Source organism: Homalodisca vitripennis, chromosome 5 (assembly GCF_021130785.1).
Source record: "Homalodisca vitripennis isolate AUS2020 chromosome 5, UT_GWSS_2.1, whole genome shotgun sequence".
NCBI lineage: Eukaryota > Metazoa > Arthropoda > Insecta > Hemiptera > Cicadellidae > Homalodisca > Homalodisca vitripennis.
This window is the reverse complement of record NC_060211.1, coordinates 49,748,608-49,770,077: the sequence shown is the minus strand read 5'-3', so window position 1 is coordinate 49,770,077 and position 21,470 is coordinate 49,748,608. Positions and strand designations below refer to the sequence as shown.

General features: G+C 45.1%; 1 protein-coding gene across 1 annotated transcript; it reads right to left on the bottom strand.

Annotated features, from left to right (window-relative positions):
* Positions 1–14,014: 14,014 nt before the first annotated feature.
* On the bottom strand, positions 14,015–19,864 carry LOC124363461 (keratin-associated protein 5-4-like). Its single transcript, XM_046818709.1, has 3 exons — positions 19,757–19,864; positions 14,406–14,491; positions 14,015–14,285 (listed from the first exon to the last, which is right to left on the bottom strand). Exons 1-3 carry the CDS (start codon positions 19,862–19,864, stop codon positions 14,015–14,017), a joined length of 465 nt encoding a protein of 154 aa, XP_046674665.1.
* Between the last annotated feature and the right edge of the window lie 1,606 nt (positions 19,865–21,470).

Sequence of the window (21,470 nt, the reverse complement as noted above, 5' to 3'; positions counted from 1 at the left end):
TAGCATTACCAGATCAAACAGCTGAAACCATAGCGCGAGCATTTGTTCAGAAAGTTGTAACGTCAATCGGAGTACCAAAAGAATTAATTACAGACCAAGGGAAAAATTTCACATCAGAACTGATTCAGAATGTTTGCAAACTGCTGAAAATAAAAAAATTACAGACAACTGCTTACCATCCTATGAGTAACGGACGGACAGAGAGAGTACACCGAACCATCCCTAAAATGCTGAGCCACTTTGTCAACAAAAACCAGTCAGACTGGGACGAACTGTTACCCATGATCAACATGGCATACAACAGCCAAGAACACGAGTGTACAGGGTACACACCTTTTTGAAATGGTGTACGGAAAGAAGATGGAAACACCCTTAGAAGCAGATCTCACAATAACTGAGGACACAGATGTCTACTCAGATTACGTAGAAGATCTACGAACCAGATTAAAAGAGATTCAAGAAATATCGAAACAGTGCCAGGAAAAGGCAAGGAAAGCTCAAAAGAAGCATTACGACAAGAAGTCGAAAGAAAGTGAGTATTATGTCGGACAGTTAGTGTACCTGCATGTACCACACATAAAAAAGGGCAGAGTTAAAAAACTCTCACAGTTATGGAAAGGTCCATACAAAATAGTAGAAATCGTATCTGAGTTAAATGTAATTTTAAGAATAAGAGGGAAAAACGTCAAAGTGCACGTGAATAGAATCAAGCCAGTAGTTGAACTGAAAAACAAAGAAGAAGAAAGCGAAGATAGCGTAGAAGAATTCCATGGGAATAAAAAATGAAGAAGCACTAGGAATTCCTAGGAAGGAAGCAAGAAGAGGAATAAGCCTCGAAGAAGCAAGTGATGCAGAAGAGGAGGTTGAAGATCCAACAGTACCAAGCCAAGCAGCAGAGCAAGCTGGACCGAGTGGATTACAACCTGCCCAAGAAAGAAGCAATGAAAGACCAGTCAGGGAAAAGAGGAAGCCATCCAGACTGGAAGACTATGAAGTTGAGTTGTAAATAGAAGCATACAAGTTGTACTATAATAATGTAGAAGTAAAGTGTTATATCATGAGAGAAGTAAGAAAAAGCCGAAGTTGTTGTGTATTCTCGAAATTTCATCTTGTAGGATTACAACTCAGTAGCGAATGAAGTGAAAATGATCAGTTTTGACAGAAGTGAAAATGTGAAACGAATGTTGCTGAATGAGTTTGAATGTTGTGTGAGAGAAAACAAAAAAAAGGGATCCCTAAAGACTAAAAAATTGTCTGAGTACATCCACACAAGCACATGAGATTACTGAGAGTACTAATACAGAAGGCCGGAAGAAAAAAAGTTGCAAGAAGTGAAAGGACAAATCGAGTTATTTTAAGAAGATCAATTGTGTTATATTACAATAAGGAGAAGTTAGTTAAACAACACTGAATATGCATAACATAAATGATAAGTTAGATTAATAGATGTCAAGTATAACTTTGTTACAGGACTAATGACTATTACGTTGGTCAAAGCAGCTGAAATGAGCCAAGGAGTTGTGTTTAGGAAGCTAGAAGACTCTGTGATATCCGGAGATGAATGGAGAATCGTTTTAGACTTTGATCTAGTGGAAATCCTTGACGAACTGATACCATTAAAAGAAAGATGTGTAGAATTAGAACAGTTTAAAAATATCAGTGTGAACGTCTGGGATGAAGACTTCGAGTTTGAATATATAAGAGTGAAGGAAGGAATCGAGCAGTATGAGAGTGATATAACTGACTTATTAAAACTTTTGCCACCTGTAGGACATTCTAGAAATAAGCGTGGACTTATAAATGCAGGAGGTTATGCATTAAAGTGGTTATTTGGTGTACCGACTAGTGAAGATTTAGAACATGTAAATACCAAGGTAGACGAACTAAAGTTAGTAAGTGGTACAGTTGTTAGTTCGCGTCATACACAAATAACTTTGATGAAAGATATTAATTCTAGAATTGTAAGTAACACTAAAGCTATTCATGAAATAATGATTAAGTTATCTACAGCCAACGAAAAGTAAACTCACCGTTTTGGTTACAAAATGGCAATGACTGGATTTATAGTGTTGCAGAACCTTACAAAGTAATATTAAATTGTTTTAGAAATATTGAAGATGATACATCTGTAATTAAAACAGACATTGTAAAAGATTATTTAGAAGTTGTTGTTAACACCTCAGGTATCATTAAACAGATATCAAGGTGTGATATTTTTGGAAAAAGTGGTAAGATATTTTCAAGAATCAGAGGGAATATAGTTTATAAAAGAAATATTACGCACCTTCATATACCGAAAATAAACATGTTGCAGCCGAATGAAACCGCTCTTATATTATTAAACAATAACTTAACTTTTGAAACGCTAAAAGATATAAAAAAGAATCTAATTGATGATCATATAGAAATAGGACTAAATTCATTATTGCAAGGATCTAATGTAAACAAATCTTTCGTCATTAATGTAAATAAGAATTATAATTTTATTGTCATGTATGTAGTTGTAAGTTTAAATTGTGTACTGCTCGTAGTTTTTATATGTCATAGGAGAATAAGACGCCTTTGCACGACCAGTCGGCGGCAAAGACAAACTCAGAGCACAAGCGGCCCAGACCAGAGCCAACTGACGGTGAGGGTGGAGGAAGGAACTCCATTAGCAGAGATCATCCACGAAGCCTCCTTTGTTCGGATGACCCCCCCTCATGATTAAGTAGTGAAAAACGTGAACATTTTTAAAATCTTTAAAGTGACAAATCAAAAGACTCTGACCGGCTTGTGACTCTGAAAAGAAATATTGTATATTAGTAATAATCCTAAATCTTAATAGTATCATGATTATGTAAACTTAGATTAGAAATATGTATTAATAATTTGGGGAACACTTCAAAGAAAAAAAAACATTTTAAAGTTACAAATAAGTCATTAATATACGAATGTAATAGATTCAAGATGTGCCATCACTTTAATCCTATGACACATCTTTTCCAGAGGAGAGGGTGATGTAACGACCCGAACCCAATATTAACAATAATTCAAGAAATTATGCTTTATTTGGTTTTATAAAAATTTCATTCATTTAGTAAAATTTAACTAAAGACATAATAATTGTAAAGTGTACAGCACTGTTGAGGAGGTCAGCAGTAAGACTGCTGACAATGCAGAGTCAGCACCTGCGTGTGCTGGGAGGCTAGTCTAGTTCAGGCCTCAGACTCGTAGACATGTAACTCTCTGTCGCCCTATTATAAAACTTTTCTAAATTCTTTCAATAATGTAATTCAATACTTTATATCATTCAGAAGTGCTCTCCCCTTTTTAACCAATGTAAATTGTGTGATTTCTATAAATTAATCTTTAATAAACAGTGTTTTTTAAAATTCAAACGTTGTTGCACAAACTTTATTTCTTTTTCCGGAATCATCCGGTGGTGGCAGCGGATACCAATTAATCCCCAAATCGGTCGCGTTACACAACCCAGCATTGGCCTAAGCCCCTGTAGTCTAACCTGCATAGGCAGAAGCCACTGTAGTCCCAACCAGCATTGGCCCGATGCCACCGTAGTCCAATCAGCATTGGCCGAAGCCACCGTAGTCCAACCAGCATTGGCCTAAGCCCCTGTAGTCTAACCTGCATAGGCAGAAGCCACTGTAGTCCAACCAGCATTGGCCGATGCCACCGTAGTCCAATCAGCATTGGCCGAAGCCACTGTAGTCCAACCTGTATAGGCCGAAGCCATCGTTGTCCAACCTGTATAGGCCGAAGCCACCGTAGTCCAACTTGCACAGGCCGAAGCCACCGTAGTCCAACCAGCATTGGCCTAAGCCACTGTAGTCTAACCTGCATAGGCAGAAGCCACTGTAGTCCAACCAGCATTGGCCGATGCCACCATAGTCCAATCAGCATTGGCCGAAGCCACTATAGTCCAACCTGTATAGCCCGAAGCCACCGTAGTCCAACCTGTATAGGCCGAAGCCACCGTAGTCCAACTTGCACAGGCCGAAGCCACCGTAGTCCAACCAGCATTGGCCTAAGCCACTGTAGTCTAACCTGCATAGGCAGAAGCCACTGTAGTCCAACCAGCATTGGCCGATGCCACCGTAGTCCAATCAGCATTGGCCGAAGCCACTATAGTCCAAACTGTATAGGCCGAAGCCACCGTAGTCCAACCTGTATAGGCCGAAGCCACCGTAGTCCAACCTGCATAGGCCGAAGCCACCGTAGTCCAACCTGCATAGGCCGAAGCCACTGTAGTATAACCAGCATTGGCCGAAACCACCGTAGTCCAATCAGCATTGGCCGAAGCCACTGTAGTCTAACTTGCATAGGCCGAAGCCACTGTAGTCCAACCAGCATTGGCCGAAGCCACCGTAGTCCAACCTGCATATTCCGAAGCCAACGTAGTCCAACCAGCATTGGCCTAAGCCACTGTAGTCTAACCTGCATAGGCAGAAGCCACTGTAGTCCAACCAGCATTGGCCGAAGCCACCGTAGTCCAACTTGCATAGGCCGAAGCCCCTATAGTCCAACCTGCATTGGCCGAAGCCACCGTAGTCCAACCAGCATTGGCCGAAACCACAGTAGTCCAACCTGCATATTCCGAAGCCACCATAGTCCAACCAGCATAGGCCGAAGCCACTGTAGTACAACCAGCATTGGCGAGGCCACCGTAGTCCAATCAGCATTGGCTGAAACCACCGTAGTCCAACCTGCATAGGCTGAAGCCCCTATAGTCCAACCTGCATTGGCCGAAGCCACCGTAGTCCAACCAGCATTGGCCGACGTCACCGTAGTCCAATCAGCATTGGCGTAAGCTACTGTAGTCTAACCTGCAGAGGCCGAAGCCAACGTAGTCCAACCTGCATAGGCCGAAGCCACTGTAGTACAAACAGCATTGTCCGAAGCCACCGTGGTCCAATCAGCATTGGCCGAAGCCACCTTAGGCCAACCTGCATTGGCCAAAGCCACCGTAGTTTTAACCAGCATTGGCCGAAGCCACCGTAGTCCAACCTGCATATTCCGAAGCCACCGTAGTCCAACCAGCATTGGCCTAAGCCCCTGTAGTCTAACCTGCATAGGCAGAAGCCACTGTAGTCCAACCAGCATTGGCCGATGCCACCGTAGTCCAATCAGCATTGGCCGAAGCCACTATAGTCCAAACTGTATAGGCCGAAGCCACCGTAGTCCAACCTGTATAGGCCGAAGCCACCGTAGTCCAACCTGCAAAGGCCGAAGCCACCGTAGTCCAACCTGCATAGGCCGAAGCCACTGTAGTATAACCAGCATTGGCCGAAACCACCGTAGTCCAATCAGCATTGGCCTAAGCCACTTTAGTCTAACTTGCATAGGCCGAAGCCACTGTAGTCCAACCAGCATTGGCCGAAGCCACCGTAGTCCAACCTGCATATTCCGAAGCCAACGTAGTCCAACCAGCATTGGCCTAAGCCACTGTAGTCTAACCTGCATAGGCAGTAGCCACTGTTGTCCAACCAGCATCGGCCGATGCCACCGTAGTCCAATCAGCATTGGCCGAAGCCACTATAGTCCAACCTGTATAGGCCGAAGCCACCGTAGTCCAACCTGTATAGGCCGAAGCCACCGTAGTCCAACTTGCACAGGCCGAAGCCACCGTAGTCCAACTTGCATAGGCCGAAGCCCCTATAGTCCAACGTGCATTGGCCGAAGCCACCGTAGTCCAACCAGCATTGGCCGAAACCACAGTAGTCCAACCTGCATATTCCGAAGCCACCATAGTCCAACCAGCATTGGCCGAAGCCACTGTAGTACAACCAGCATTGGCCGAGGCCACCGTGGTCCAATCAGCATTGGCTGAAACCACCGTAGTCCAACTTGCACATGCCGAAGCCACCGTAGTCCAACTTGCATAGGCCGAAGCCCCTATAGTCCAACCTGCATTGGCCGAAGCCACCGTAGTCCAACCAGCATTGGCCGAAACCACAGTAGTCCAACCTGCATATTCCGAAGCCACCGTAGTCCAATCAGCATTGGCCGAAGCCACTATAGTCCAACCTGTATAGGCCGAAGCCACCGTAGTCCAACCTGTATAGGCCGAAGCCACCGTAGTCCAACTTGCACAGGCCGAAGCCACCGTAGTCCAACTTGCATAGGCCGAAGCCCCTATAGTCCAACCCGCATTGGCCAAAGCCAACGTAGTCCAACCAGCATTGGCCTAAGCCCCTGTAGTCTAACCTGCATAGGCAGAAGCCACTGTAGTCCAACCAGCATTGGCCGATGCCACCGTAGTCCAATCAGCATTGGCCGAAGCCACTATAGTCCAACCTGTATAGGCCGAAGCCACCGTAGTCCAACCTGTATAGGCCGAAGCCACTGTCGTCCAACCTGCATAGGCAGAAGCCACTGTAGTCCAACCAGCATTGGCCGATGCCACCGTAGTCCAACCAGCATTGGCCGATGCCACCGTAGTCCAACCTGTATAGGCCGAAGCCACCGTAGTCCAACCTGCATAGGCAGAAGCCACCGTAGTCCAACCTGTATAGGCCGAAGCCACCGTAGTCCAACCTGCATAGGCCGAAGCCACCGTAGTCCAACCTGCATAGGCCGAAGCCACTGTAGTATAACCAGCATTGGCCGAAACCACCGTAGTCCAATCAGCATTGGCCGAAGCCACTGTAGTCTAACTTGCATAGGCCGAAGCCACTGTAGTCCAACCAGCATTGGCCGAAGCCACCGTAGTCCAACCTGCATATTCCGAAGCCAACGTAGTCCAACCAGCATTGGCCTAAGCCACTGTAGTCTAACCTGCATAGGCAGAAGCCACTGTTGTCCAACCAGCATTGGCCGATGCCACCGTAGTCCAATCAGAATTGGCCGAAGCCACTATAGTCCAACCTGTATAGGCCGAAGCCACCGTAGTTCAACCTGTATAGGCCGAAGCCACCGTAGTCCAACTTGCACAGGCCGAAGCCACCGTAGTCCAACTTGCATAGGCCGAAGCCCCTATAGTCCAACCTGCATTGGCCGAAGCCACCGTAGTCCAACCAGCATTGGCCGAAACCAACAGTAGTCCAACCTGCATATTCCGAAGCCACCATAGTCCAACCAGCATAAGCCGAAGCCACTGTAGTACAACCAGCATTGGCGAGGCCACCGTGGTCCAATCAGCATTGGCTGAAACGACCGTAGTCCAACCTGCATAGGCTGAAGCCCCTATAGTCCAACCTGCATTGGCCGAAGCCACCGTAGTCCAACCAGCATTGGCCGACGTCACCGTAGTCCAATCAGCATTGGCGTAAGCTACTGTAGTCTAACCTGCAGAGGCCGAAGCCAACGTAGTCCAACCTGCATAGGCCGAAGCCACTGTAGTACAAACAGCATTGTCCGAAGCCACTGTGGTCCAATCAGCATTGGCCGAAGCCACCTTAGGCCAACCTGCATTGGCCAAAGCCACCGTAGTTTAACCAGCATTGGCCGAAGCCACCGTAGTCCAACCTGCATATTCCGAAGCCACCGTAGTCCAACCAGCATTGGCCTAAGCCCCTGTAGTCTAACCTGCATAGGCAGAAGCCACTGTAGTCCAACCAGCATTGGCCGATGCCACCGTAGTCCAATCAGCATTGGCCGAAGCCACTATAGTCCAAACTGTATAGGCCGAAGCCACCGTAGTCCAACCTGTATAGGCCAAAGCCACCGTAGTCCAACCTGCATAGGCCGAAGCCACCGTAGTCCAACCTGCATAGGCCGAAGCCACTGTAGTATAACCAGCATTGGCCGAAACCACCGTAGTCCAATCAGCATTGGCCGAAGCCACTGTAGTCTAACTTGCATAGGCCGAAGCCACTGTAGTCCAACCAGCATTGGCCGAAGCCACCGTAGTCCAACCTGCATATTCCGAAGCCAACGTAGTCCAACCAGCATTGGCCTAAGCCACTGTAGTCTAACCTGCATAGGCAGTAGCCACTGTTGTCCAACCAGCATTGGCCGATGCCTCCCTAGTCCAATCAGCATTGGCCGAAGCCACTATAGTCTAACCTGTATAGGCCGAAGCCACCGTAGTCCAACCTGTATAGGCCGAAGCCACCGTAGTCCAACTTGCACAGGCCGAAGCCACCGTAGTCCAACTTGCATAGGCCGAAGCCCCTATAGTCCAACCAGCATTGGCCAAAGCCAACGTAGTCCAACCAGCATTGGCCTAAGCCCCTGTAGTCTAACCTGCATAGGCAGAAGCCACTGTAGTCCAACCAGCATTGGCCGATGCCACCGTAGTCCAATCAGCATTGGCCGAAGCCACTATAGTCCAACCTGTATAGGCCGAAGCCACCGTAGTCTAACCTGCATAGGCAGAAGCCACTGTAGTCCAACCAGCATTGGCCGATGCCACCGTAGTCCAATCAGCATTGGCCGAAGCCACTGTAGTCCAACCTGCATAGGCCGAAGCCACCGTAGTCCAACCTGCATAGGCCGAAGCCACTGTAGTATAACCAGCATTGGCCGAAACCACCGTAGTCCAATCAGCATTGGCCGAAGCCACTGTAGTCTAACTTGCATAGGCCGAAGCCACTGTAGTCCAACCAGCATTGGCCGAAGCCACCGTAGTCCAACCTGCATATTCCGAAGCCAACGTAGTCCAACCAGCATTGGCCTAAGCCACTGTAGTCTAACCTGCATAGGCAGAAGCCACTGTTGTCCAACCAGCATTGGCCGATGCCACCGTAGTCCAATCAGCATTGGCCGAAGCCACTATAGTCCAACCTGTATAGGCCGAAGCCACCGTAGTTCAACCTGTATAGGCCGAAGCCACCGTAGTCCAACTTGCACAGGCCGAAGCCACCGTAGTCCAACTTGCATAGGCCGAAGCCCCTATAGTCCAACCTGCATTGGCCGAAGCCACCGTAGTCCAACCAGCATTGGCCGAAACCACAGTAGTCCAACCTGCATATTCCGAAGCCACCATAGTCCAACCAGCATTGGCCGAAGCCACTGTAGTACAACCAGCATTGGCCGAGGCCACCGTGGTCCAATCAGCATTGGCTGAAAACACCGTAGTCCAACCTGCATAGGCTGAAAGCCCCTATAGTCCAACCTGCATTGGCCGAAGCCACCGTAGTCCAACCTGCATTGGCCGACGTCACCGTAGTCCAATCAGCATTGGCGTAAGCTACTGTAGTCTAACCTGCAGAGGCCGAAGCCAACGTAGTCCAACCTGCATAGGCCGAAGCCACTGTAGTACAAACAGCATTGTCCGAAGCCACCGTGGTCCAATCAGCATTGGCCGAAAGCCACCTTAGGCCAACCTGCATTGGCCAAAGCCACCGTAGTCCAAACCAGCATTGGCCGAAGCCACCGTAGTCCAACCTGCATATTCCGAAGCCAACGTAGTCCAACCAGCATTGGCCTAAGCCACTGTAATCTAACCTGCATAGGCAGTAGCCACTGTAGTCCAACCAGCATTGGCCGATGCCACCGTAGTCCAATCAGCATTGGCCTAAGCCCCTGTAGTCTAACCTGCATAGGCAGAAGCCACTGTAGTCCAACCAGCATTGGCCGAAGCCATCGTAGTCCAACCTGCATATTCCGAAGCCAACGTAGTCCAACCAGCATTGGCCGATGCCACCGTAGTCCAATCAGCATTGGCCTAAGCCCCTGTAGTCTAACCTGCATAAGCAGAAGCCACTGTAGTCCAACCAGCATTGGCTGATGCCACTGTAGTCCAACCAGCATTGGCCGATGCCACCGTAGTCCAATCAGCATTGGCTGAAGCCACTATAGTCCAAACTGTATAGGCCGAAGCCACCGTAGTCCAACCTGTATAGGCCGAAGCCACCGTAGTCCAACCTGCTTAGGCCGAAGCCACCGTAGTCCAACCTGCATAGGCCGAAGCCACTGTAGTATAACCAGCATTGGCCGAAACCACCGTAGTCCAATCAGCATTGGCCGAAGCCACTGTAGTCTAACTTGTATAGGCCGAAGCCACTGTAGTCCAACCAGCATTGGCCGAAGCCACCGTAGTCCAACCTGCATATTCCGAAGCCAACGTAGTCCAACCAGCATTGGCCTAAGCCACTGTAGTCTAACCTGCATAGGCAGAAGCCACTGTAGTCCAACCAGCATTGGCCGATGCAATCGTAGTCCAATCGGCATTGGCCGAAGCCACTATAGTCCAACCTGTATAGGCCGAAGCCACCGTAGTCCAACCTGTATAGGCCGAAGCCACCGTAGTCCAACTTGCACAGGCTGAAGCCACCGTAGTCCAACTTGCATAGGCCGAAGCCCCTATAGTCCAACCTGCATTGGCCGAAGCCACCGTAGTCCAACCAGCATTGGCCGAAACCACAGTAGTCCAACCTGCATATTCCGAAGCCACCGTAGTCCAATCAGCATTGGCCGAAGCCACTATAGTCCAACCTGTATAGGCCGAAGCCACCGTAGTCCAACCTGTATAGGCCGAAGCCACCGTAGTCCAACTTGCACAGGCCGAAGCCACCGTAGTCCAACTTGCATAGGCCGAAGCCCCTATAGTCCAACCTGCATTGGCCAAAGCCAACGTAGTCCAACCAGCATTGGCCTAAGCCCCTGTAGTCTAACCTGCATAGGCAGAAGCCACTGTAGTCCAACCAGCATTGGCCGATGCCACCGTAGTCCAATCAGCATTGGCCGAAGCCACTATAGTCCAACCTGTATAGGCCGAAGCCACCGTAGTCCAACCTGTATAGGCCGAAGCCACTGTCGTCCAACCTGCATAGGCAGAAGCCACTGTAGTCCAACCAGCATTGGCCGATGCCACCGTAGTCCAACCAGCATTGGCCGATGCCACCGTAGTCCAATCAGCATTGGCCGAAGCCACTATAGTCCAAACTGTAATAGGCCGAAGCCACCGTAGTCCAACCTGTATAGGCCGAAGCCACCGTAGTCCAACCTGCATAGGCCGAAGCCTCTGTAGTCCAACCTGCATAGGCCGAAGCCACTGTAGTATAACCAGCATTGGCCGGAACCACCGTAGTCCAATCAGCATTGGCCGAAGCCACTGTAGTCTAACTTGCATAGGCCGAAGCCACTGTAGTCCAACCAGCATTGGCCGAAGCCACCGTAGTCCAACCTGCATATTCCGAAGCCAAACGTAGTCCAACCAGCATTGGGCCTAAGCCACTGTAAGTCTAACCTGCATAGGCAGAAGCCACTGTTGTCCAACCAGCAATTGGCCGATGCCACCGTAGTCCAATCAGCATTGGCCGAAGCCACTATAGTCCAACCTGTATAGGCCGAAGCCACTGTAGTTCAACCTGTATAGGCCGAAGCCACCGTAGTCCAACTTGCACAGGCCGAAGCCACCGTAGTCCAACTTGCATAGGCCGAAGCCCCTATAGTCCAACCTGCATTGGCCGAAGCCACCGTAGTCCAACCAGCATTGGCCGAAACCACAGTAGTCCAACCTGCATATTCCGAAGCCACCATAGTCCAACCAGCATTGGCCGAAGCCACTGTAGTACAACCAGCATTGGCCGAGGCCACCGTGGTCCAATCAGCATTGGCTGAAACCACCGTAGTCCAACCTGCATAGGCTGAAGCCCCTATAGTCCAACCTGCATTGGCCGAAGCCACCGTAGTCCAACCTGCATTGGCCGACGTCACCGTAGTCCAATCAGCATTGGCGTAAGCTACTGTAGTCTAACCTGCAGAGGCCGAAGCCAACGTAGTCCAACCTGCATAGGCCGAAGCCACTGTAGTACAAACAGCATTGTCCGAAGCCACCGTGGTCCAATCAGCATTGGCCGAAGCCACCTTAGTCCAACCTGCATTGGCCAAAGCCACCGTAGTCCAACCAGCATTGGCCGAAGCCACCGTAGTCCAACCTGCATATTCCGAAGCCAACGTAGTCCAACCAGCATTGGCCTAAGCCACTGTAATCTAACCTGCATAGGCAGTAGCCACTGTAGTCCAACCAGCATTGGCCGATGCCACTGTAGTCCAATCAGCATTGGCCTAAGCCCCTGTAGTCTAACCTGCATAGGCAGAAGCCACTGTAGTCCAACCAGCATTGGCCGAAGCCATCGTAGTCCAACCTGCATATTCCGAAGCACGTAGTCCAACCAGCATTGGCCGATGCCACCGTAGTCCAATCAGCATTGGCCTAAGCCCCTGTAGTCTAACCTGCATAAGCAGAAGCCACTGTAGTCCAACCAGCATTGGCCGATGCCACCGTAGTCCAATCAGCATTGGCTGAAGCCACTATAGTCCAAACTGTATAGGCCGAAGCCACCGTAGTCCAACCTGTATAGGCCGAAGCCACCGTAGTCCAACCTGCATAGGCCGAAGCCACTGTAGTATAACCAGCATTGGCCGAAACCACCGTAGTCCAATCAGCATTGGCCGAAGCCACTGTAGTCTAACTTGCATAGGCCGAAGCCACTGTAGTCCAACCAGCATTGGCCGAAGCCACCGTAGTCCAACCTGCATATTCCGAAGCCAACGTAGTCCAACCAGCATTGGCCTAAGCCACTGTAGTCTAACCTGCATAGGCAGAAGCCACTGTAGTCCAACCAGCATTGGCCGAAACCACCGTAGTCCAATCAGCATTGGCCGAAGCCACTGTAGTCTAACTTGCATAGGCCGAAGCCACTGTAGTCCAACCAGCATTGGCCGAAGCCACCGTAGTCCAACCTGCATATTCCGAAGCCAACGTAGTCCAACCAGCATTGGCCTAAGCCACTGTAGTCTAACCTGCATAGGCAGAAGCCACTGTAGTCCAACCAGCATTGGCCGATGCCACCGTAGTCCAATCGGCATTGGCCGAAGCCACTATAGTCCAACCTGTATAGGCCGAAGCCACCGTAGTCCAACCTGTATAGGCCGAAGCCACCGTAAGTCCAACTTGCACAGGCCGAAGCCACCGTAGTCCAACCAGCATTGGCCGAAGCAACCGTAGTCCAATCTGCATAGGCCGAAGCCACCGTAATCCAACCTGCATAAGCCGAAGCCACCGTAGTCCAACTTGCATAGGCCGAAGCCACCGTAGTCCAACCAGCATTGGCCGAAACCACAGTAGTCCAACCTGCATATTCCGAAGCCACCATAGTCCAACCAGCATTGGCCGAAGCCACTGTAGTACAACCAGCATTGGCCGAGGCCACCGTGGTCCAATCAGCATTGGCTGAAACCACCGTAGTCCAACCTGCATAGGCTGAAGCCCCTATAGTCCCAACCTGCATTGGCCGAAGCCACCGTAGTCCAACCTGCATTGGCCGACGTCACCGTAGTCCAATCAGCATTGGCGTAAGCTACTGTAGTCTAAACCTGCAGAGGCCGAAGCCAACGTAGTCCAACCTGCATAGGCCGAAGCCCACTGTAGTACAAACAGCATTGTCCGAAGCCACCGTGGTCCAATCAGCATTGGCCGAAGCCACCTTAGGCCAACCTGCATTGGCCAAAGCCACCGTAGTCCAACCAGCATTGGCCGAAGCCACCGTAGTCCAACCTGCATATTCCGAAGCCAACGTAGTCCAACCAGCATTGGCCTAAGCCACTGTAATCTAACCTGCATAGGCAGTAGCCACTGTAGTCCAAACCAGCATTGGCCGATGCCACTGTAGTCCAATCAGCATTGGCCTAAGCCCCTGTAGTCTAACCTGCATAGGCAGAAGCCACTGTAGTCCAACCAGCATTGGCCGAAGCCATCGTAGTCCAACCTGCATATTCCGAAGCCAACGTAGTCCAACCAGCATTGGCCGATGCCACCGTAGTCCAATCAGCATTGGCCTAAGCCCCTGTAGTCTAACCTGCATAAGCAGAAGCCACTGTAGTCCAACCAGCATTGGCCGATGCCACTGTAGTCCAACCAGCATTGGCCGATGCCACCGTAGTCCAATCAGCATTGGCTGAAGCCACTGTAGTCTAAACTGTATAGGCCGAAGCCACCGTAGTCCAACCTGTATAGGCTGAAGCCACCGTAGTCCAACCTGCATAGGCCGAAGCCACCGTAGTCCAACCTGCATAGGCCGAAGCCACTGTAGTATAACCAGCATTGGCCGAAACCACCGTAGTCCAATCAGCATTGGCCGAAGCCACTGTAGTCTAACTTGCATAGGCCGAAGCCACTGTAGTCCAACCAGCATTGGCCGAAGCCACCGTAGTCCAACCTGCATATTCCGAAGCCAACGTAGTCCAACCAGCATTGGCCTAAGCCACTGTAGTCTAACCTGCATAGGCAGAAGCCACTGTAGTCCAACCAGCATTGGCCGATGCCACCGTAGTCCAATCGGCATTGGCCGAAGCCACTATAGTCCAACCTGTATAGGCCGAAGCCACCGTAGTCCAACCTGTATAGGCCGAAGCCACCGTAGTCCAACTTGCACAGGCCGAAGCCACCGTAGTCCAACCAGCATTGGCCGAAGCAACCGTAGTCCAATCTGCATAGGCCGAAGCCACCGTAATCCAACCTGCATAAGCCGAAGCCACCGTAGTCCAACTTGCATAGGCCGAAGCCACTGTTTTCCAACCAGCAATGGCCGGAGCCACCGTAGTCCTAATACATATATTCTTGATCATGGGCAACAAGGCAAACTGAACGTTAGTGTCGGAAATACAGTTCGCTCGAACCATAAGTGCCCATACATGTTCAAAGCCTGCGAAATATCGTGCGAAACCGCGGGTAACTGCTAGTAGGCTATATTTGCCACTATGTCAGCTATTTACAATTTCACATTATTTCACTAACTTTGTTTAAAAATTTTTTGATTCTGCTATTCTCGTCACAATCCTAGTAGGATAATCTAAACTTGTTCGCTAGCAATGGTACTGGTTGTGTAAATTTAGTTTTGAATATTTTGTACTGAGTACAACTATATTATAAATTTATAGGTACCTCCCTTATAATAAATTTACTCTTGCATTTTAATAAGGATAAAATTAATATAAAATGCAGTATTGAGGCAAAGCGTAAATCTTTTAATGAACTTTCTGATAAGGCGAACATTATTAATTAGAACAAAAATAATGTAAATAGAAACTTTAAACGCAAAGTTTAGTAATTATATAAAGCCGGATGCAAACCAAAGACTTTGCGGGACTTGCTGAACTATTTTACTTCATATAGTCTCTTTAAAGATGTATAAGGATTACGCTTGAAAATAACAATCAATCGGTGCTGTGTTATACTATAATTAAATTATAAGCCCCCAACTGGGTCGAAATCCCTTCCTTAAACTATTAGTATTAATTAAAGTTAAAAATTCAAGTTATGGATAGATAATTGTAACAAAATTTTAAATGTGAATATGAAATACGAGCAAAGATTATAACTGAACCAACATAAAATGAATCTAACATTAAATATTTGGTTCAGCTGATACAATCTGCGATGTCTTACTTACATTTTCTTCCCCCCTCCCTACCAATCACTCAGCTTCTTACCAAGAACTCGTCAAATTCTTTTTAGTATCGTGTCGTTGTATCTCCTATATTTGTGCATTATATCTATGTAATATTACAATACACATCCTGTCACTATGCATTCCCTAAACGCCCGACAGTAAACGGTCACAACTTAACTACAGAAAGTCGCTTTCTGACTCTGCTAGTCAGACTGAAGACGGCCACAGAAGACCAAGAATTAACTGATAAAGCGTATTGTTTAGCTAACTCATCAGCAGTCCTTCCAGTGCCAAACCTACAGCTTGAGGAAAAAAAGGAAATTCAAAACTTAAAATAGGTTGTTTAGATTTTCAGGAATTTGTTATAAACACTATGAACACCAACAAACCCATAAAACCAAAACGAATCTTGCCAACGTTGTGTAATTCTTAGAGAAGTACACAAAGATGGTCCAGGCCACAGAACCTTAGAGAGTGAGAACTTGCGACTCCAGAAATCACTGCAAGAGCGTATCATGACTTAACGGGTTATGTTGTGGGACAAGCTTTATTTCTGACAGCGAGGGCTCGCAATTGCATTGGTCACTGCCTTTAAGCAATTCATCTTCGTTGCTTTTCATGGTAAGGAGATGAAATTTCTAACAATAGGGATTTTTAGATTTAAAAAGGACCTAGACTCTCTTTTTGCTGTTATAAACACCCCCTACTCCTATTTATGCCCCTCCCCAAAAATAATTTTGTTGGTTACGCCACTGGTCTGCCGTTGACGTAATGGTCTAATTTAATTTGTAACTGAAGGCTTGGAAGCATATGATACAGTTTATTATTGAATATGTCAAAGGGTTTTGATCGAGTAGATCATGCAATTTTACTTGGTAAGTTGTCAATTATGGAATTAGAACAATCCTTCTAAATTATCTGCAATCCTTTCTCTTTGATCGTAATCTGCAAGTTAAGGTTCGGGTGGAGATTGTCCCCGATTATCTAAGTTAAAATATGGGGTTCCACATAGTTCAATCATTGGACCAATTTTATTTTTGATATACGTAAATGACGTTAAATATGTTATACATACTGGTTATCTTGTTCAATATGTCGACGACACAATCCTCGCCTTCAGGGCTAAATCAAAAGCCGCGTAGTATAACTACCAATCTACACGGAATTGAATAGTTCCTATGTAGTACCTTGAGGGGAATATATTTAGTGACCGGTGAATCCAAATATACCTATATGGTAATTCAATAGCCGAGGAATTATAATTAAAAAATGACCATCGATAATAATTAGTGGTAAATTCATTAGTCGAAAAATATACCGTACCACTAAATTCCTCGATATCAACATAGATTATTATCTGTCCTGGAGTATGCAAATTGATATTTGTAAAAGAATGTTCCTCCTAGTCAAAAGCAAAATTGCAGAGTGCTGGTACTGTCATGAGGCTGATTCTTTGTTTGCATACGGTGGCAGGCAGAGAGAGAGAAGAAATGGGGTACAGTAACTCAATGTGGACAAACATTGTGGGGAGGATGTTGGAGAGTGAAAGGGCATGGGAAGATGTAGCTCGAATGAAGAAAATCATGACACGTTAAAGCCAGAGACGAGCCACGGGAATAAACATGGGGGAAAATGAAGTAATGAATTAACTGAAATCTAAAAAACCCTGCAAGAACTAAAGTAAATACTGACTGGTGGTCCCGCTCCTTGCAGGATGAAAATCATAGAGCGGGTTTTTAGTAGCTGAGAGCCTCACATGGGGGATTATTTTCCCACACGTATGGAATTACACTGTGAGTATCTTTTCCAAATTGATGTTTTCAAAGATTATTTATATTACAAAAATATCTGTCCCGCATAACCAATAACTTAACTTCCAAAAAGGCATGTAGATAATTCTTTAAGGAACTCCAAATTACTGACATTCCCTGTTCTGTATATGCTTGAGACAAGCAAGTTTCTGCACGCTGCTGCAAGGCAGGGATTTGTGCATGGTTAAATATAAGAGCCGGAGAAAACTACAGAGTTCCTCAGTACAGGCTACAGTTTCATGGCCATCTCCCATGAAGATGGTTGTCCGATTTATAAAAATTTGATCATAAAAAACATCAAATCCATCATAAATCAAGCAAAATTCAAAAGAGCGTTGACAGAACGCATTTTATTCCGTAGGTGAGTTGCTGAAACACTGTAACCAATTTTGTCAGAGCTAAAAAAAATTAAATTAGATAAAGATTTTTATTTGATATATTTTGACAAAATTTTGTTAATTTTAAATTTGTTTTAAAGGTGGCTCAAAATGTACAGCTAAGTTCGAGCTATACAAAACTAAACTAACACTCCTCTTATTTATGCAAATAAGTCCTAAAGACCATATGTCAAACTAAAATAATTAGTTTTCTTACCCAAAAAGCGATGAAAATAGAAATTGGTGTCTAGCTATTTTTTTAGTATTTTTTTACGGGCAAAACATCTATATGCAGTAAATCTAACATATTGAAATGTCAAAATATATAGATCATTTTGGTGTCAGTTTTATAGTTACATTAGTTACTATAGATACGCTACCACTTTTGTGGTAAAAATACAAAGACGTGTGTTGTGATCTTTTGCAGTTAATTCGGCTATCAATATTATGGAGTCTAAATTCTAGATCCTAAAAGAAAGCGACCTCAAAAATAAGCATCTGCAAGTTTGTGTGTAAAGCAATAAAACCCGCATAAAAGCATACATGTATTCCACGCTCAATTTAAGAAATCACTATGACTAATCCTAGTTATTGGTAATCAAATGTATACTAAAATTTCTTGAAAAATCTACAGAATTGCAAAAAAACTTAAGGAATAACAAAAATTTAATAGATGCAACCTCTCCATTTAACGATGGACTCAAAATTAGTAAATTTCACAATTGAGAAATCGAAACACTTCTGTAAGTTTTGTTAAATCCAACTTCCACAACTCTCTTGTTGTCCAAAAAACTACCGTCACAGAAAACTGACAGTACAATATCCTAGACGTAAATAATGCTTTGGTAAATTCGTAACAATATCATGTAAATAATTATAAAAAGTAACAATCAAAAATTAAAACCTTAACTGACAGTAGAACCCAGTACACAGACGTATTATTGCTCCATTAGACTTTGAATAACAAATTTTAAAATCTTAGTAAACTTTATCAAAAAATAATTTAGCAAAAATAGATTTTTAAAAGTTAAATAAACAGTATAAAGTGAAAATTGAAAACTTAGATATTGTGAGGCGTTATTGCATAATGGTGTTTTGTATGTTAAAAAATATATTCCAAATTTACATTTTACAATATATTTTTTATGTTTATATATAAGAACCATTTCAATTATAAACAAGAAGTTTTTATTTACATTTTAAATGCACACGATGAGTAAAAAATCATAACTTTTTCCATAAAATACAGTCTCAGCTGTAATAGTTTAAATAGTAGCAAAATTAAGTTCATGCGATTATAATGGTATGTTAGACTCTAGGAGTTTGGATAGTGGTCAGTATTGAAACTGTTTAAATCAAATAATGTACAAGTTTCAACAGTAACAGACAAAGGTCAACACAAGATATTAGCATTCGAAACCGGATGCGATTATACTGAATATAAATCTCTAGGAGAGTGGATAGTGGTCAGTATTGAAACTATTTTAATAAAACACACCGGACAAGTCTCAGCAAGTAACGGACAAAGGTCGACAGTTAAGATATTAGCACGCGGAACCGGATGCGATTATACTGAATATAAATCTCTAGGAGAGTGGATAGTGTCCAGTATTGAAACAGTTTCAATATTTGGCTGCAGTGCTGAGACCACATTTTCGCAAATTTATTTTATTACTTCTCCAACAAAAAGTATATTTTCCTCTGTAACAATATTACGCCGAAGAACCAGCGAGTAGTGTTTTTTTTTTTTTTTTTTTTTTTTTTATTTCATACTATAAGACCAGTATAGTATCATGTACAATCTACATAAATTAGCTCAATGCAATGCATGCATGCGGCAAGATAAAAGTTACATGATCATCAATCGTAGTTGAATCCATGCAACCTAAACATAATATTAGTATTTATTAATGCAAAGTACAGTGTTAACAATGTGGACTGATTTGATAGTGTGATATGATCGTAAAAATTTCGATTATAATAATAAAACAAGATCTTTTGGCTCAACGCCTATAAATATTTAGGTAAGTTTTCCATTGATTAATTCTTGTCTGGTAGATTGAAACTTGCATCACTGGTTTCGGTGATGGAAACGGCCTGGTTCCGTAAAGACAAACAAAAATTTACATTCAATTTAAGCTTGAACACTAAGTTCCTTTTGAGAGCATCCGCCTTTGCCAGGGTCTTCGAGTTTTGGACTTCTATCTCCCCACTGAGCGTTCGTCCTTACAGCAACTCTCCTCTCCGACCAATGGTGATCCAGAAGGCGCCAGAAGCCGTTGGTCTTCAGATTAAGAGTTAGAGTTTTCCTTAGCCCTGGTAAAATATCCTTAGCCATAGTCCGACACTATCGCTGCGACATAGCACTTTGGTTGCTACCGTTCAAATATTTGCTACTTGACCTCTCATACCACAGATGGCAGTGCGATCCGAGCGCAAAGAAAATAGTTTTACATCCCTCAGCAGAACAAAGAGAAAATTGTGACTTCCTACTGAGTGCTACGCTACGCTTCAGTGACGCTCAGCCAATTCCATGGTGGGACATCCGCCGTCATAGAACTCATTCTTGTCTATGTAGAAGTTTTCATGCAAAATTTCAAGTCTACAGATCAAATGAAATCAGATTTTTATTGCCGGAAACATTGTACAACGCATGGCATAAGTCAAATTTTTACTTACTAAAATTTGTATCATATACATCACAAGAAATCTCATTCAAAAATACAATTTGCAAACTTACCTACATCCATTAATTCAGCAATTATTCCTACTTTCCAGTGACGGATTCAGTCAGTCTTTTTAATTGGATGTGTTCCATTCATATGCCAAAAACTCGTCCAACATTATAAAATGGTTGTTACACTAAAAAGCGTTTCAAACGAGTTTTTCACATCTTGAGCGTTGGAGTTTTTTTATTGAATCCCGGTAATATGTTGAGATGAAATCTTTCTCGAGATATTTTGCCACATGATAAATTAAGACATGTTCAGTAAGGTTAGATTTCATAGCAGTATCTATATAATAAAGGTCCTACACACCAGATAATCAAAAGATAATGTCCTAGTTTTGGGGTAGTTATGTTATGTATTAATATGTCAAGTTTTAAAATCTCATACGATTGTACTTAGTTTTGTTTACAAATTTAATTATTATAATATTTTCTCGTTCCCATAATACCGATATTAAATTTATTCGGTACTCAACAGCCAAAACCCACGGTGCTGTATTAACGTGGTCTAATATGCCACATCACCGTGGCCTGGTGAAAAGAAGCTATGCAACATTTCAAGTCTATGTCAGTTTTCGAGATATTGTGAGGAGAGACAGAGAGATAGACAGCCCGATAGAAATTAAATTTTCCAAATCTCTCGAGTGATAGGCTTCACTAACACTCAGTCATTATTGCATCATCGTTTATCGTCTCTACGCTATTTAGTAATCCTAACGCAAAAAATAACCTATGCAAACAGTACATTTCATAACTGGAACTCACAAAATGTTTCAAAATATTTTCTGTTACTTCTAATGTGGAAAGCTTTCTTCTAAGCTCTACAAGTTCTTACAAGAAGATCTACTAAAATGGGAGCTGCTGGCTTAAACCACTTCTTCAGACGATCAAGATCCACGTTTTGACCATCAGTACTGTCCAAGTGTAATTTGAAACTGGGGGGGGGGGGTGGGGGGGGGGGGGGGTGGGGGGGGGGGGGGGTGGGGGGGGGGGGGGGTGGGGGGGGGGGGGGGTGGGGGGGGGGGGGGGTGGGGGGGTTTGAGATCCCATTGCAGTCCTTCAACGCACTTTGTGCTAGCAAAAGTTCTGAACCAGTTTGTGGTTTTTTCTGTAGGACCTACATGTAAGATTTTGTACTATTTATTAATTTTTTATATATATTTTTTTTTGCAACCCTGTTGCCTGTTACTGATTTTTTAATATTTTACCGGGTTCT